This window comes from Gossypium arboreum, chromosome 11, assembly GCF_025698485.1.
Source record: "Gossypium arboreum isolate Shixiya-1 chromosome 11, ASM2569848v2, whole genome shotgun sequence".
NCBI classification, from domain to species: domain Eukaryota; kingdom Viridiplantae; phylum Streptophyta; class Magnoliopsida; order Malvales; family Malvaceae; genus Gossypium; species Gossypium arboreum.
Genome location: NC_069080.1, coordinates 23,632,932 through 23,651,228, shown reverse-complemented (window position 1 = coordinate 23,651,228; position 18,297 = coordinate 23,632,932). Strand labels below are relative to the sequence as shown.

The 18,297-nt window shown below is 29.9% G+C and overlaps 1 protein-coding gene across 1 annotated transcript; it reads left to right on the top strand.

Annotated features, from left to right (window-relative positions):
* Positions 1-6,834: 6,834 nt before the first annotated feature.
* LOC108451635 (monooxygenase 1-like) lies at positions 6,835-10,529 on the top strand. Its single transcript, XM_017749302.2, has 6 exons — positions 6,835-6,962; positions 8,566-8,712; positions 8,913-8,963; positions 9,160-9,334; positions 9,419-9,647; positions 9,860-10,529. The coding sequence occupies exons 1-6, from the start codon at positions 6,883-6,885 to the stop codon at positions 10,375-10,377; spliced, it is 1,200 nt and encodes a 399-aa protein (XP_017604791.1). The 5' UTR covers positions 6,835-6,882; the 3' UTR covers positions 10,378-10,529.
* Positions 10,530-18,297: the final 7,768 nt, after the last annotated feature.

The following is an 18,297-nucleotide window of genomic DNA, read 5'->3' as shown; positions in this document are numbered from 1 at the left end:
TATGTGGAAATATAAGATGATGATATTTGTACATGGAATTTATTGATGAATACGTACATCAAAATTTATATGATAAATTTTAGTGAACATTGAAATTGGGCTCAATAAGTGATTTGGCAATTTAAATCGTAATTGGTAGGAAGAGTTAATGAATTGCATATTTATGAATTGTTACGCGTATTTGTCTGAAATACGAGGAAGTGATGGTAATTGATACATGGAAATATGAAACTATGATATATATAAAAACATGGAATATATTTGATAAATGTGTTCATTCATAATTATAGAATTATGTACCTCATGTGTGCTATTTGCATAAAGATGATATTTCAAATACTTTAGTGAATAAAGCTTAAATATGAAATAGTATGAAATCGAAACAAATTGTTATGAAAATATATTTAAATTATCTGTAAGTGTTTTGTGCTTCTCGGTAATGCCTCGTACTCTATTCCGGCGACAGATACGGGTAGGGGGTGTTACAAACCATCACACCTCAAATGGCTCTCTCATTCCTTGCTCCTATCATTCACAACTACCATCAACAAATGAAACATGCAAGTGAGATTATGGATAAGATAAGGGCCTCGTAAAATTTAAGCAAGTGACAAATAAATTGAATAATGAACGAAGATTTCTAGGCAAAGGCATCATTGAAAATAACGATAATGAAAATTACATATAAGCCATTTCCCAACCAACATAAAAATTTATGTCAATGAAATTAAACAATCTGAACGTGTAGCCACTTATATATATATATATATATATATATATGTCAAAAAGCACTTAGAAATAATGATGATATTGTATATGCAATTTTTTTAGAATGAATTGCGGTGTGTCACATTATTCTCTCCTATCAGATCAAGTAATGTTCTTATCACGTTATTCAAGTAAAATATATCAATCAATTTCTTGAAGTTATTAGATAAAATGGCTCATCATGTCACTAATGATTACGACTTCAAAAATATGAAAACTATTAGTAACTTGTCATCGAGTTGAAGTTCGCAAAGTTCCCCATACATTCACAACAATGTAGGAGTGCATTTAAAGCAAAACCCGCAATTGCTGCCTATGGAGAATGTCTACAAGGCGGCCAAGTTTGTGTTATTTAAAGTAGTGGTTTAAAAGTTGGGTGAGGTTTTGAGAGAGAGTTAAAAAGAAGAGTTTACTAGGAGAGCTAGAGGAGGAAGAAGAAGAGAGAGAGAATAAAGAAAATAAGTTTAACTAATTTTTAGCACATGGCACAACAGGATTAGTTAAGAATTTTTTTAACAATGTAAATAGTTAAGAGTAATTTGTGTAACAAGATCATAGTTTAAGTACCATTTTTGACAATAGCAAAACCTTTCAAATATCTAAGTGAAAAAACCATTACGATTTGAGGTCAAATGTTTTATTTAAACCTTAAAAAAAATTATTTATTGAATAAAATGTTGATTGAATAAACAATTCAATGTAGGATTTCACATTAAATATTTTACAAACTAAGGGATGGATCTAAGGGGCGCGAGGGGACACTCCCTATGAATTTTCAAATTTTTGAATTTTTTATATAAATTATCATATATTTTAATTTTGGTGTCCATATTATATAACATTCGCTCCCTTGACCAAATTGTATTTAATATAATTTGCCCTCTTAAGTCTATAAGATTATACTTTATATTAACAAATTATTTTTCAGTTTTTAATTATATAACTTTAATAATAATCAAATATTGATTTAGCTCATATTTATACATATTAGCTTAGTGACCTTTTTGTATTTTGATTTGTCCGTCTTACTAAGGAATTATTCCTCTAGTAAAGTGCCGACACTATTGAGAGAAAAAGAAAAGAGTTTGATGCCGAGATTGAGAGTACAGAGTAAAAAAAATATAGATTATCTTCCACTTGGCTACTTACTATTTTTTTTTCTTTATTTATGTGACTTATTATTTTTTCTTTTTCCTTATATGTTGTTGTTTAATATATTATTACAGTCTTCAAATTTTTTGACTAAATTATGGTCAACAAAAAGATCAAGTCTTTTTTCAAGAAAAGAGTGTCAAAAAGCAATAATAATTAATCAGTTTCTCAACATTCTGTATAAATCGTAGGATATACTAAATGCGATGCAGCTGGTGTCATCAACTAAAACGCTTCTTTAGAAATTCAGAAAACATGAGTGAGATCCTTTGTTTGAGAAAGTGAAGTTATTTTGTAAAAATAATGAGATAGAAGTCCCCAATTTAAGTGCTTCTTAAAAAGCTGGTCGAGGTCGGTCTCGCATCCAGAGAGAGAACCTCACAATTGTATAGTTGAGCATCACTATCTTTTTGATATATTCATTCTTGGTATCGATTCGTTGCTAATAGAAATGAATTCTCGCTTTAATGATGAGGTAGTGGAGTTACTTGTTCTCAGCTCCGCTTTGGATCCATGCAATAATTACAAAGTTTTTCGGGTGAAAGATATCTGTAAGCTTATGAATGATTTTTATCCGACGATTTTACGGAGCAAGAAAAGCTATACATGAAGATTCAATTGGAGCATTTTCAACTTAATGTTCATCAAAACACGAAGTTGTAGAAAGCTTCTACAATTGCCGAGTTGTGTCAAGTGCTAACTAAGACAAATAAGTCAAATATTTATCCTCTTCTTGATAGAATTATTTGTCTTGTGCCAACTCTTCCTGTGTCCACTGCAACAACCGAATGAGCATTTTCAACCATGAGAATTATGAAGACAAGGCTTCGCAACAGAATGGAGGATGATTTTCTTTCAACTTACTTGGTGGCATACATCGAAAAATAAATAGCTCGAGAATTTTTAACAGATTCTATCATTGATGAGTTCGATCTTATAAAAAAGCAGAATGTGCAATTTAGGATGCCTAGTATTGAGAAATAGGACTAAGGCCAAGTTTTTTTAATTTAATTTTTGGAATTATAATGATATTTATGAAATTTTTAGTATAGTAATAGTTATCTTTTTTGCATATTGGAAAGAATTTAATTTTATATAATGTGATTTTGTTCTTCTAATTTTTTTACAGTTAAATTGTTCATGCTTTTTAAAAAACATTAGTTTGATTTATTTGATAAGAAAAAAAAAGTATCCGAGAAGAATTAACACTTTTTTACGTTAAAAAAAGTTATTCAGATTTAAAAGTTTCACCCCTTATAGTAAAATCCTAAATCCGTTCCTGCAAACCATTATCTATATTATTATGGATATTAAAAAAAAATAATGCCTATAATCCAATCGTACATATAGTTTTCTACTTTCACATTTTTTTAGATATGATAACATATTATCTATTGACATGAAACAATTGCCAAGTAACAAGCAAAGTATTAGTAGAAGTGATTTGTGAAAATAGGTTATGATAGTACAAAAACAAAACAAGAGACAACAAAGCTTGTTTACACAGCTTGGTTTCCTTACGTCTGCAAAGTCTAATTCAGTGAAAAAAATCCTCTATCTCCAAATAATTACAACCAATAACCTAAATCTATCATGTTATTGTGGTGACTCTTAACTTTTGTACCTTTAAAGACTAGATCACATGTTACTAAATTCTCCTATTGAGAACTTAGACTGTAAAATTACAACACAAAGGTTTTACAATCACAAATGTACTCTAAAAAATAATGTTCCTTATTTGAACAGATAAATGCTCTTTATAATCTGTACATAACTTATGCAAGTCTCTCAATTATATAGAGTTTTTAAGACTTGCTAACATAATGAAAATCCATCACAATCCCTATTGACCAACAACTAAAATAGCGTAATACCATATAATATAAACAATCAAGGTAAACATGAATTGTTAACATTTAAGACTTCAACGTTTCAATCTAATCTAACTTCCTTGATTCAAGGGACTTGATCTAATCTGATGGAATTCATTCATTCCACAATATCAGCTAAACTTAAAGATATGGTTTAATAAATTGTCAATTTGCCATAGTTTTATCGTCAAGGAAGCCTTAATTATCTTAATAATAATATTAATTAAAACAATATATTACAAATGTAATTTTATCACAGTAAAAATATTGTTAATCCACTTATAACATTAATTTTTTTTAAAAAATCATTGAATAAAAACATATTTTCAATAAACACATTAATTATTTTTATGAACCAATATTAATATTTTTATTATTATGTATATTAGAAGTATAACGTATATAATATAACGATATTTGTACTTTTGTACTTTCATGTTTCTTTTCAATAAATATGAAAAATATTATTAATATTATGATTAGACTAAAAACTAAATTATAATTGTTTTATTAATAATATCAATTAAAATAATAAATAGAAATCTCTACCAAAGCAAAAATATTACTTATAATTTATAACATACAAGTTATTGATTTTACAACTCAAAATAATATTATCATTTAATGTGTATATAATATAACTAATTTATTTACATTGATTTTTGAGACATCAAAGCAGAGTAAAATATATGGATACGCAACGTGCTCATATTTGAAACATTGTACAAATACAATTTTAGAGTATTATATATATTTACTTATCTTTTGATAATGATTACTTGAAGTCGCTTTTGATGGGTGATTAATTTAATTTTAATGAGATTAAAAATAGTTATGGGAGTGAGTTGAGTTATTATAGTAGTGAGATCGAATATTATAACGCTGAGATTAAAATCAGTTGAGGTAAAGTTAGAAGTATCATTGGTGAAAATTATCACTAATTAAATTAAATAATTAAGTGATAATATTAAATGGTTATTTTATTTTAATTAAATAAATTAATAAATAATAAATAATAAATAAAGAGTTTAAATTCTTGTAGAATCATCTAATGAAGTTAAATTCTACAACAATTCTCTTTTATCCAAGTAATTGACATTCTAAAAAAGGATCACCCTAAGCCATTTTACACGCACAAGTTCAAAAATCCAAAACTTCTCTAAAGAAACTAAAGGACTTAAAGAAATTTTGACGAAAGTCATACTCGTTCGTGAGAGAAGTGCCTTCTAATATAGTTCAATCGAAAGGAAGTCGTCTTTCAATCCAAATCAACTGGATAAAGGAGGTCTAAACTCATTTTGAAGATTAAGTCTTGATGACCCTTAGAGCGAACATCAAACTCAACCATCCAACATCAGATCTCAAAAACCCTTGGATCCAAATTTTTTATAAACTCAACTTCAAGATCAAGTCTCGACGACCAAGCGAACATTATTGATTCAAAATCAAGTCTCAAAAACCATTGAATCCAATCCAATCAAATTATCAAGTAATCATCTCGTCATACTCAATTTTAATATTAAGTCTCAACAACTCTTAAAGCAAACTACATCCTTTTGAAGGGATTCTCTTTATAATTAAAAAATATCCAAAAAAAAAAATTATAACTCTTTTCAAAATTGTTAACACCAAAATTTTAAGTCAATAGTCTACTCAAAATTTTTGTGTACAATATTAGTTATATAATATTGAAGTATTTTTAAAATAAAAAGTAAAACGCATATCTTCACATAAATGTACGTGCTATGTCTTATTTATCGATGGGGTTTTATTATTTTCAATTCATTCAATTATATTCAATTAATTAATGGTTAATTAATATTATTTTTATTATTACATAACAATTTTAATGATAAATTTAGTAATTTTTAGTTTAATTTAATAAATTAATACAAATTAGTATTTAAATATTAATTTAGTAAAATAAAATATAACAATTGTAATATCTAAATATAAATAGTATCTAATACAAATTGAACCTTTTAACTTATTTTATTTTTTGCTAGTTATCCCAAATTTAAAATTATCTTATTAAAAGTAGGCCCCGCATTTTATACATTTCATAGAAATATCCTAACCTCTTTTCAACAATTCTAGCTTCGCCCTAATGATGTGCAAGGAACCTTTCCCTTATGCTGCAATACATATTGCCTCGGCACATGCCGGCAACAGTGGTGAACAAAAGAGAAGAGAAAACGGTGGTGGCGGTTCTGGTTTACAAAGAGAAGAGAAAGAAAAAAAAAAGGTTTTGTAATAATTATAAAGAAGTCTTTAAATTTTTGTAAAAAATAATTTGTCATTCAATTAGTTAATATGCTATATCATATCAACAATCCGTTAGTTAATTAATAGAATTTTTAACGCAGTATTGATTAGTTCAAATAATTATTTGAATTAGAGTAATTAAATTTAAAAAATTAAAGTGATAAAATATGATAAATTTTATTTTAGAGTAGTTTATCCAAACTTTAAACTTATGCATGTATGCACTGTTTCACCAGTCTCGCGTGGGCCATTAACTACGACACTATTTCCGGATGTCGTTTATGATACGTTCACAATCTTTATATGTTACACTAATTAATTATTAACTAACTAATTGATGGAAAATAATTCTTTAATAGTTTTGTTTTTATTTTTAAACAACTTTATCAACAGTTATTTTAAAGAATTTTTTATGAATATATATATTAGATGTCAACATGTTTAAGATATTTGTAAGAATTACTTTGCGTATTAGAATTTCCCTTGCTTCAGTAAAAGGCATTCGAACACAAGTTTATTATTTAAAATTATTTCTTTTGAAATTCAAAAAAAGTCATTTAGTTAAAATTAAAAATAAAAAATAAATTTGCCCTAAAAATAATTTAACCTAAAGCTATAATCAAACAAGATATACAAGAGCGTCTCACCCTTGAGGTACCAAATTTCTTTCTATCTAAGTGTAGCTTTAAAGCTATTGAGAAAAAAACACACACAGAATTTGGCAATTCATTAGCAGAGGTGATATATATATATATATATACACATATAATAAAAAGATAAGGGTTTCCTTGGAGGAAGAATAGAAGCATAGAAGAGTGGAGTGGAAATGGAAAAGAGTGACGAAGAAAAGATCGTGATTGTTGGAGGAGGAATATGTGGACTTGCCACTGCTCTTGCTCTTCACAGGTTTATCTATTTATCTACCGTTTCTTCGCTTCTAGTTTCTTTTGCTTCCATACTTAATTTCAGATACATCAAAATAATTTTTATAATATAGTTTTATATTTGTATAATTAAATTTAAACCAATTGATTATGTAATATTTTAAGTTAATTTTTTATACAAATATTTTTTTGAAGTGTTATTATTATGAATAAAGTAAATTCATACAAATATAAATACATATTTTGAGTGGCTATAATTTAAAATCAAATTCATACAAAGCATAATAGATAAAGAATTGAACAAAACTCATCCATAACATGTGCACAAAATAGGGCCGGAAAGCCCTACATTGTAATTGCACATAGTGAGACTCAAATCTAGGTGCTTGAGGATCCAAGGTCTTGGTCTTAATCAACAATGCCAAAGTCTCATTGACTTTTATACATACTAGAAATTTTATCACACATGTATGCATGTGTAAATTACGTCCTTAATTAGAACATAGAGGGCGTTTAAAAACAACATAAAAAAATAGTGAAACGTGTGATTTGAAGCTAATTCATAATAATAACATATGAAATATGTATAAATATGCATAATAAAATTAAAATGTATAAAAAATATAAAAAACACTCTTCGGTTAAGTGATAAAATTAAGGTTTTACTAAAGCAATTGGTGTGAGTTCATATCATATTTTTTATTTTGTTTTTTAGAATAGGCATAATGACTTTTTTTTTTGCCCTCCAACTTTACAAAAAAAAAAAAATCATTTTAACCCTCCATTTAATTTTTCACTTCTTTTAGCTCTCGAACTTACATTTTAAAATAACCCAAAATGGATGGAAAATTAACGTTTGTTAACTTTGCTAACGTAGTATATACATAGATTGCCATATGGATGACATGTCAACATTTAATTAATTTTTAAAATTAAAAAATATTTTATAATATTTATACTTCTTTAATATTTTAATGTTTTCTTAATTTTTAAAATAATTTTTATATTTTTAATTTTAAAAAATTAAAAAATCAATTAAATTCTAACATGTCATCCATATGACAACCTACGTGTATACGTTAACAAAGTTAACAAACATTAACTTTTTTATCTATTTTGGGGTGATTTGATAAAAATACAAGTTTAAGGGCTAAAAGAGGCGAAAATTTAAATAGATGGCTAAAATAATTTTTTTTGTAAAGTTAGAGGATAAAAATGTCATTATGCCTTTAAAATAAAAAACTAAAGTAGCGTTGAATAATATAACTTAGTTTAATTATGAAATATATTTTTATAATTTCTCTAACCAAGTTGATGACATCAACTCAGTCAAAGGTTAAATAATGGTATAAATATTTTATGTCTAATTTGTTTTGTTTATTCTATTTTTCTTGAGATCACTCTCACAATTATATATATTTTCATCCAAAATACAATGTCATGTGTCAACTTTGATTTAATGTAATTATATATATAAAATTTTAATTTTAATTTAATTATATAAATAAAAATAATGTGACATCTGAATTCTATCATTAAAATCAAAATAAAAGTTAATATATACTGAGTCAAAATGAAACACCACACAGCGCATTTGGCATCATGTAATGTGAATGTAAATGCAGGAAAGGCGTAGAAAGTATAGTATTAGAAAAATCAGAGAAGTTGAGAGCCACCGGAGCTTGTATTATAATGCAACCAAACGGGTGGCGAGCTCTCAATCAACTCGGCATTGCCTCTAAACTTCGGCAAACTGCTCTTCCCATACAATCGTAAGATTATTCGTTTTTCTCAACTTATATATATTTTTAAAATTTAATTTTAACAGGGGTTTTATTTGATTTCTTTAATAAATGTTTGGTTTTCATTTTCCCCAGCAAATTGTTTATATTTTGACCAAATAATAGAAGTAAAATTTTAAGCTTAAAAAAAACCAAGTATTTAATTTGACTATGATTTTGGTTCCGTGTAGGGGACATTACATTACGGTTAAGGATGGTAAGCACACAGATTTGCCGGTTGGGTAAGTTTACCGTTCTTGTATTTTTTGGCTAGATTATTCAACACTTTCCAAATAAAAATGCAATTATTGTTAATTTATAATTGTACAAAACCAAGATTCCCATATCACACTAAAATACATGTACTATATATAATGTAATCAATGGTTTTAAATTAATTAAAGAGATAAAGCTAAGGTAGCTGGGTTTGAATGGCAGAAATGGTGGTGAATGTAGATGCTTGAGACGCAGTGACTTGATGAAGACATTAGCTGAGGAATTGCCACCAAATACCGTCCGCTTCGGATGCAAAGTGGTTTCCATAAAAGTAGATGCCAACACGTCTGCTTATTCCATTCTTCATCTACATGATGGAACTATGCTCATGCCCAGGGTATATAAATACTTTATATATATGCTCTGGGGTCGATATTCGATCTGTCGGATCAGTCATATAAAGGTGGATGCATGCATGCAGGTTATAATTGGATGTGATGGTGTGAACTCAGTGGTTGCAAGCATTGTTGGACTAAACTCGTCGAGGCATTTCTCTACATGCGCCATTAGAGGTGTGACTCATTATCAAACACTTCATCCATTTGGCACCGCCTTCTATCTTTTCGACAATGATGGTGTTCGCCTTGGACTTTTGCCCATCAATCACAATGACGTCTATTGGTTTTTAACTCGGAAGCTAACTTCCACAGGTACTTTATTCACTTTTTCATCACATCAAATGTCGTCATGGTTTTCAGCCCATGATCGAAGTTGATCGGGTTTATGTATAATATTGACGCATTAGCTTAAATTTGATTTAATTCGAAGCCTTTAGACTTAGACTGATCCAATAGTGGAACCCTTGTTCTGGTCTAATTTTTTGACAGATTTCTAAATTCTATAAATGGTTTAAATTTAGCAGATTCAATGGTTTCGAAAGACCAGAGGCTCATCAAAGAGTCAACTGTGGAAGCAATAAAGGGTTTCCCTAACCACATAACGGAGATGATAAACAACAGCGACGTCGACTCCTTACATCTGACTGATCAAATAAGGTATCGAGCGCCTTGGGATTTGCTTCGAACCAAATTTTGTAAAGGGACGGTGACACTCGCCGGGGATGCGTTGCATGCAATGGCTCCATTCCTCGCACAAGGTGGGTCCGCATCGTTAGAGGATGCGGTTGTGCTTGCGAGATGCTTATCGCAAAACATGGGCATCGCCCTTGATCCAACCGGTATGAAAGCAGCAAGGGCAGCGTTAGATCAATATGCAAAGGAGCGAAAAATGAGAGTGTTTTGGTTGTCTTTGGAAACTTTTGTGGTGGGAACCATGCATGATACTTCTGCTTTGCTGGCAAGAGGCTTATGCATTATTACCCTAATTATTCTGTTTAGAGACAAAATTGCTAACACCAGCTATGATTGTGGACGTCTTTGAGTAGCTGGAAAATCACAAGTGGTACCCACAACATGTTTGAATTTATGCGTATCCGGGATGTTAATGCACTCGAAACATTATTTCGAATCATTTTATTAACATTTTTAGAAAATATTTTCAATTTATCCGTCTACATTGGCTGACCTTCTGTATGAGACGTTGCATGACTTTAGGGGAAGCATTTACTTTCAACACTCAAACTGAGAATTTCAAATAATTGTCCAAAATGCTAAAACGAAATAAGTAAGAAAATTAAAAGTAATTACTCTAGTTGAGTCCCTGGCTTAGATGCAAATCCATCTTCAAGATAGAGTTCTAAGGAAATTTAATTTCTCTATTGTCTCTATCTAATAAATTTGAAATTAACATTGTAAATTACAAGTTATTGGACTGTATACTAGGTCAGCAAGCTTCAGGTGTAAGCTTTCTAGAATGTTTTAAGAATTGAGTCAATTTTATTGAATTGAGTAAGTTCAATTTACTCGTTTTAAATTATTATGCGTGCTTTGATATGAATCGGTGTGGTTAGAATTTAACACCAACATAAGGCAAAATCAACAGAAGAAAAAGCAGCGAATATTTAAATTATGTATTGAACTACATTCTAATTAATTTATAAGGTTGTAAATGAACTGAGTTTGAACAAGCTTTAGATTATGATGTGTTTAAGTGTCCACTTCTTTTAACCATTGCTAGGCTACTTTCTATATTTAGATGATTGAAAATTTATTAAACCTGATTTTTGGGTTGAATTGAGATCGTGGATTATATTAACCGATCAATGAAGATCATATCATTTGAAGAAACTTATTTGGAGAATTGAATTGGATTAGATTGAGTCTATAAAATCCATTGGATTGAGGAAGTTGGAACGAATTGGAACGTTAAAGTCATTGTTGCCAGCAATCCTTGCTTACCTTGTTTTGTTATTATTATATTGTATTTGACTAGTTTAGCTGTTGTTTAGTAAGGATTATAATATATCTTCATTATGCTAGCAAGTCTTAATAAACTGTAAATCCCCACACCCGATTTGGTTGTTGGATTCGAATGTGTGATGTCACATTATGTTACTGAAGCAACTCAGGCTAATTTACTTCATAATCATATCATTCAATGCACAAATATCATTTATATCAATTGAATCATCCATTTTGAATCACAAACTTACATATATAGCGTTTAGTAATTTAATTAATCAAGTTATGGAGTTAAGATAAGTCAATTTGGGAGTTGGGAATCAAATCCAAATTCAATTTCCAAATTTCTATGCTATGTCTCGAGACATTCGAATGCATGTCTCGAGACAAGCTTCCTTTGTTTTTTTTTTTATTTTAGTTTCAATGTTTGACTGTCTCAAGATAAAAGGTCCCTGTCTGAAGACCTAGAATAGGGAAAAACTAATTTAGATTCGATATGCTCTTGTCTTGAGATAAAGACAGAGGCTACTTTGTCTCGAGACATAATCTCAGTTGTCTTGAGACCTCTTAAACTGGTCTCAAGACTATGCCTACTACAACACCTTAAAATGGAAAATTTACTCTTAGGGTCTCGAGACATGTTCTTCTTGTCTCAAGACTAAATAGTAACTTTACCTAATTTGAGCATTTTAAGCCCTATAATTCATTCCAATTTGTACCTATAAAATGTCCAAACATAGTATCTATGCATAGCCATCAGTTCACCACATGAAATTACATTCAACAACATCAAAGCCTAGGTTCTAATGCATCAACATATAGTCAACCAATTTGCATATTCAATGTCTATAAGATCAAGCATAATAACTTCTAAATCACAAGATTAAGTTCAACTTTCAGACCTTAAACCAAAATACCAAAACTTTAGCTTATTAACAAGCCACAAAATTATCCTAGGTATATGTCATATACCAAAACGTATATAAATACAAAAGAGGTGTTAAGATGATTTTCGAGATGAGCTATTGATTTGGATGCTTGACCACTTTAAATCTATGGAAATTCTCATTTGAAACATGCGCACAAAAAAAAACATAACCGTACACTAAGTATTGAATACTCAATGGTGTTAATATAATTCAAAATCAATAAATTAAGGCTAATTAAAGCAAATATATAAATATGACATTAAATACACTACTTTTAATTTATGACAAAAACCATTAATCATATAATTCCCAACTTTTTATTCAATACTTATCTCAATGTCTCATAGTTTTATATATTGTTGTATTTAATATTCCAACATGTCTTTCATTGTAACATCCTCAAAGTATAAAAGGGTGTGGTCCAGTGGCGTGTCGGGTTAGAAAAATTAGAGAATTTTCAAAAATAGATTAAATAGGAATTTTAGAGTAAAATTATATAAAGTAACTAGAGTTGATAGAAATTAGAAATAATTTCAGGATAGGAAAATTTGATTTAAGGTAATGACTAAATTGTAGGAAAATGAAAAATAGTGGGGCAAAAGAGTGAAAATTAAAGAGTTAAGTTAGAAACATAGGAATAGATGGAAAACAAGGAAGGAATAGGAATAAATTTTATCAAATAAAATGTGATTCATGCATGAGAATTGTAACAAGCCAAACCCGATCCTTTAGGAGGATCCAAGTATGTCGTGTCACTTCTTAGAAACCATTTATCTTTAAAAACAGTATCTAACATAGACTTAGTAAAATTGTAGTTCTAGTTATCTTTTATAAAATAGAATATAAACCATATAACATTCAAAATATAATGAAACACATTCATTAAACAAAATATAGCACTTTAAAACTATTTTAACTTCAATGAGGTTTCAATAAAAACATAGCTTGTTTATCTAACATTTTATATAAAAATTCTTTCTCAAAATAGACAGCTAGACATTAGCCCCCTCATGTCAAGCATAGTACAAAATAACAAAAGTCTCACAGCAACAGATGTCCTTTAGTGTAGTCCAACAAAAATTCCTTTTCTTCAACAGCAAGCCTGATAAGGAAAGGTAACTAAGTAAGTTAAAAAGAACTTAGAGAGTTCCAGATGAAAACATTTAAATATTTACTGATACTTCAAGCAGTTCCTTTTATAACTGCAAGTACAATTACACAATTCACCAGATGGCGAGTACCATACTCAGACAAACTATACGCTAATTTACTTATCCTTTGGCGAATATAATACACCAACATAACAGTACAGACAAACCTTCTTCATGTTAGTCACATACCCAGATTCATAGTCAGATTCAAATAATTCATTTCCATTTATATACATTCTCCCCCTTTACTCCACATATCATAATCATTTGGTTTCATATACTTTACCGTGATTTGCCAATCTGGTTTGCAACATTCATTTGCCTTGATAGAGGCTACACAATCATTTTTATGTATCGCGATATGCCAGTTCGATGTACATTTCATCGAAAGCTATACCATGAACGTATCTCCTTAACACCATTTCCATATATTAGTCTGTATCATATCATTCTTGTCAGATACATAAGGCAGTGGCTTAAACATAAAGAATGGTTCTTGCACCTTATCACATACATAACAGACCCAGACTGACAACTCTAGAAAATCCCTTAATCACTTTCACACTTTACACTTTATCAGAATATGAATACTTACTTTACATGAACTAGAAAAAAAAACAAAGAATATTACAACCCATGGAAGTAAGAAGGAACTCACCATAAAATACAACAAAGTCTATATAGCAGGACCTTTGCCTTTGTTACTCAAGCCTTCAATAGCATCTTGAGCTAAAATATGGATAATTAAACTTATTAGATCACTACTACATTGAATCCAAACATGCATGCAAGAAACATTAACACTTAACCCAAACTCAGGGAGTTTCTTTCCTTACATACTAATCTGAGACTAATATATGCAGATCTAAAAACACGTAAATAACTATGAAAATAACCTAGGGTTCATCAGTATTTACCAGAGAGTTAAACAAACGTAGAAGTTGGCTAAATACAGCGAACCCAACCTCAATAATGTTTCTAGACTTAAATTTTGAGAGACAATGCAGAGGAAATCAGGGAGGAAGATGAATGCAAAAAAAAACACAGATTATCAGTGAAGACTCTGATATCCTTATATACTTAAGCACAGAGACAATGTTTAGTGGAAGAATAAGATTATTTCGCTAACACTCTTAATTCTTGTGATTATGTGCTCTTATAATAATTTAAGTTTTATTAACGACAGTTTCTTAGTTTCATTCTAACCATTTCTCACTTGGAAAACTAATTTATCTTACTAAAATAATAAACAAATCTAATAAATTATTAATCTAACGAATTCGCCTAAACATCTAGGGTGGTGTATACTCGACAGAAGAATCTGCCAAGCCATAGATCTCGCCAGAACACAGAACTCGCCAATTGGAGCATACACGGAATCCTATACTTAGCCAACTAACATTTTACTTACTCAGAACTACGCATAATACCATAGCACAATAAATAGTAACCAGATATAGAGATTTCACCAGTTGAGCTGTTACAAGAATTGTAAAGATGATAAAGGTCAAAATGGTAATTAGTAAAATAAGATATTTATGAATAATGATTGGGCCAAAGTACAAAGATGAGAGGATGAAAGACTAGGTAGCAAATTAACCATTTTTAAGTTAAAAATCATGAGATATTTTTAATAAAGTCTGTAGAAATTGGAAGAAAATATGAAAGCTATTTTCCTTCTAAAACAAGCCAACGTCTCCCACCTACTCTCTCCTTCATCATCTTTTGTTTTTATTCCATGCATCTAAGTCATTTTCACCATTTTTGAGTCCTTCAAGCTTGTTTCTTAAATTTTCTTTCATGATTTCTCAACTAAATCAAGAGTAGAGCAAGGTAGTTACTTTAGTTTCATGAAAAAGGAATTGATGGTTACTTGAAAGGAAAGAGAAATTTAGGGTTAGTTTGTATTACCAAGGATTTAAGGTAAGAGATGGAAAGTTTTCATGATGTTCATGTTATTTTTTATTATTTGACCATAAATATGTTATATGTTTATGGTATTAACAAGTAAATTTTATATGTTTATCATGGAAATCAAGAAAAAGAGAAGAAATAAGGGGACCAAATTGTAGACAAAGGAAAATGTGTAGCCAATGAGTGAAGAAAGAAGAAAACTCTACAACCAAGCTTTGTTCATAAGTACTACAAGGATTTAATCATATTTCTTTAGATATTTATAGTAAGAATTATAAATTAAGTGTTTAATTTTAGATTTGTAACACCCCTAACTCATATTCGTCGCCAGAGTAGGGCTACGAGGTATTACCGATCAATTTACAACATATAGCATACATTTATCAAACATAAAACATTTGTTCTCATAAATCATTCAACACAATCACATTGTTCCTTATAAGGGTCTACGAGGCCTTAAACATACTTTAGAAGTGGTTCGAGACTAAACCAATAACATATGAAAATTTCGGAAACTTAGAAAAATTTTCAACCTTACAGGGGTCACATGCCCCTGTGGCACATGGCTCCAGACACATCTGTGTCTCAAGCCGTGTGGAAACAGGGCATACATACTGACTTAGGTCACACGGCCAACCACACGCCTACGTGTCTAGCCCGTGTGCCCTTTGAAGTGGCCACACATGCCCGTGTGCCAGGCCATGTGCTAGGTCATGACAAAACTATAGGGTATACTGACTTATACAACACGAACAAGTCACACGCCCGTGTGCTAGGTCATGTGCCAATTAGGGGGTATACTGACTTGTACCACACGGCAAGTCACACGCCCGTGTATGAGACCGTGTGGAGTACACTGACTTCAATTCAATTTCATCACCAGGGGACACACGACCGTGTAACATGACCGTGTGTCACACAAGGCTGAGACACACGCCCGTGTCTCTACCCGTGTGGACAAAAATATGCCATTTGCAAGGCCAATTTGCTACCCTTATTCATGCTCACCTAAACAACCAAAATGGTACCATTTCATCATACAATTAGGTAGCCAAAATCATCAACCAAATACACAATTAATGCCATTATAATTTCATGTAACACTCCTAACCCGTACCCGTCGCCGGACGGGGGTTACGAGGCGTTACTGAACAAAAACAAAATTCCAAACATTCACTTATTCATATAAGTCATACTCATAATTATATTAAGCATATAACTAATTAAATAATAAACATACTTTATTTATCATATTGCATTTACAAATCATACCTCAAAATTCAACCGAATCTATACCTTTCGAATAATCACATTTTCATTAACAAATATATATTCACATATGAAAACATGTATAAACATCTTATAAATTACATTTTCTAAACTCATTATTCAAATATATTTTACTCAAACTAAAAACCTAAACCGAACAAATAATTATATCATGAAATCTATATATATATAGTGATCATTACATCAATCCACTTTCAAATTTACTAACATCAATTAACCATTTTAAAACATACCACATATATCACATACTTCATTCACATATAATTTATAACACATCAACTAAAAGTAAGCTCAAACCATATCCAATTATGAACGAATCTATCATGAAAATTAAGCCATTTTCGCATGGCTAAAGTTATACATATTCAAGGTCGAACAAAATACATATTAGCCTATACATGCCATAAGTTTGAAAATAGACTTTTAAAAGTACCGAAGGTTGGCGATAGAGTGGATGACTTTTCCGACGATCCCCGAGCTCAGTAACTTACAACAAAATCTATAAAATAGAATAACAAAGACACACACAGAGTAAGCTAACTTAGCTTAATAAGTCATAAGCAATTTTAACATTTAAAATAATAATCAAACATTAAAAATTAACCAAATTAAAACATTGATGTTGTACATTATCTCGATCATATCATCTCTTTTATTTATTTCTAACTTATACTTTTACACAAAAGGGTTACCTTGGCCGAATGCCAACAATTCACATTTAGCATAATGTTATTCAACTTTTCATTCTCAAAATAACATTATCTCAAATATGTTTACATTCAAATATATATATATATACTCGTGAATCAAACTCAACTTTATAAGCCAACATCACTCATTTAGTCGATTATAGAGAATCAAAGATAATATCACAAATGTGCATACCTATATGGCCAAATATGCAAGATCAAATTTAACATCACCTAAGTACTTACTCATATCGCTGAATATACAAATTCAAATATAATATCACTTTTGTGCATACCTTCATGGTCAAATATTCAAGATTCAATATAACGTCACATATGTACATGCCTATGTGGCTGAATAAATACAAGATCATTTAGCTCAATTTACTTGATCAATTTCCACATCAACTCGTAATCTTATAAGCATAGGCTTGAAAATAAATCACCGGTATAAAACCTGCTAGGCATAAGCCTGAATCACACACCCAAGACAAGGCCTGCTAGACTCAAAGTCGATATTATTCACCTAAGCAATAACTCGCTAGGCATAAAGCCCGATTACATTCACCAAATAAAGCTTGCTAGGCTGAAAGCCCGAATATCCCTATTATAATGCTGTCTCGGACACAATTCATATAACAAAAACTCCATATATTCCATATAGATCATACAAACTTTTAAATGATATAACTCTGTCGAATTAAACTCAAATATAATATTTCTATGCTTAAACACATTCGACTAGCTCTTTTATGAATCAATAGATTCCAAACAGCATATTAAACTAAGTTATAAAAAAAATGATATTTAATTGCTTAAAGACTTACCTCGGACTATGAAAAACAGGTACGGATCGACTAGTCAACAACTTTACTTTTTCCCCGATCTAAATCTGATTTTCTCTTTTCTTGATCTAAATTAATATAAATTAAATTTATCAAATCAAATATTCAACCAAATTCATCCAAAAACACACAAATGGGCAAATTTCAATTTTACCCCTGATATTTCACATTTTTCACAATTT

Excerpts from the sequence above, each read along its gene's own strand:
- LOC108451635 (XM_017749302.2), top strand. The coding sequence starts at position 6,883 with ATGGAAAAGAGTGACGAAGAAAAGATCGTGATTGTTGGAGGAGGAATA. Across the intron at positions 8,713-8,912 it reads ACTGCTCTTCCCATACAATC|GGGACATTACATTACGGTTA; the intron begins GTAAGATTATTC and ends GGTTCCGTGTAG. Across the intron at positions 9,335-9,418 it reads GAACTATGCTCATGCCCAGG|GTTATAATTGGATGTGATGG; the intron begins GTATATAAATAC and ends GCATGCATGCAG.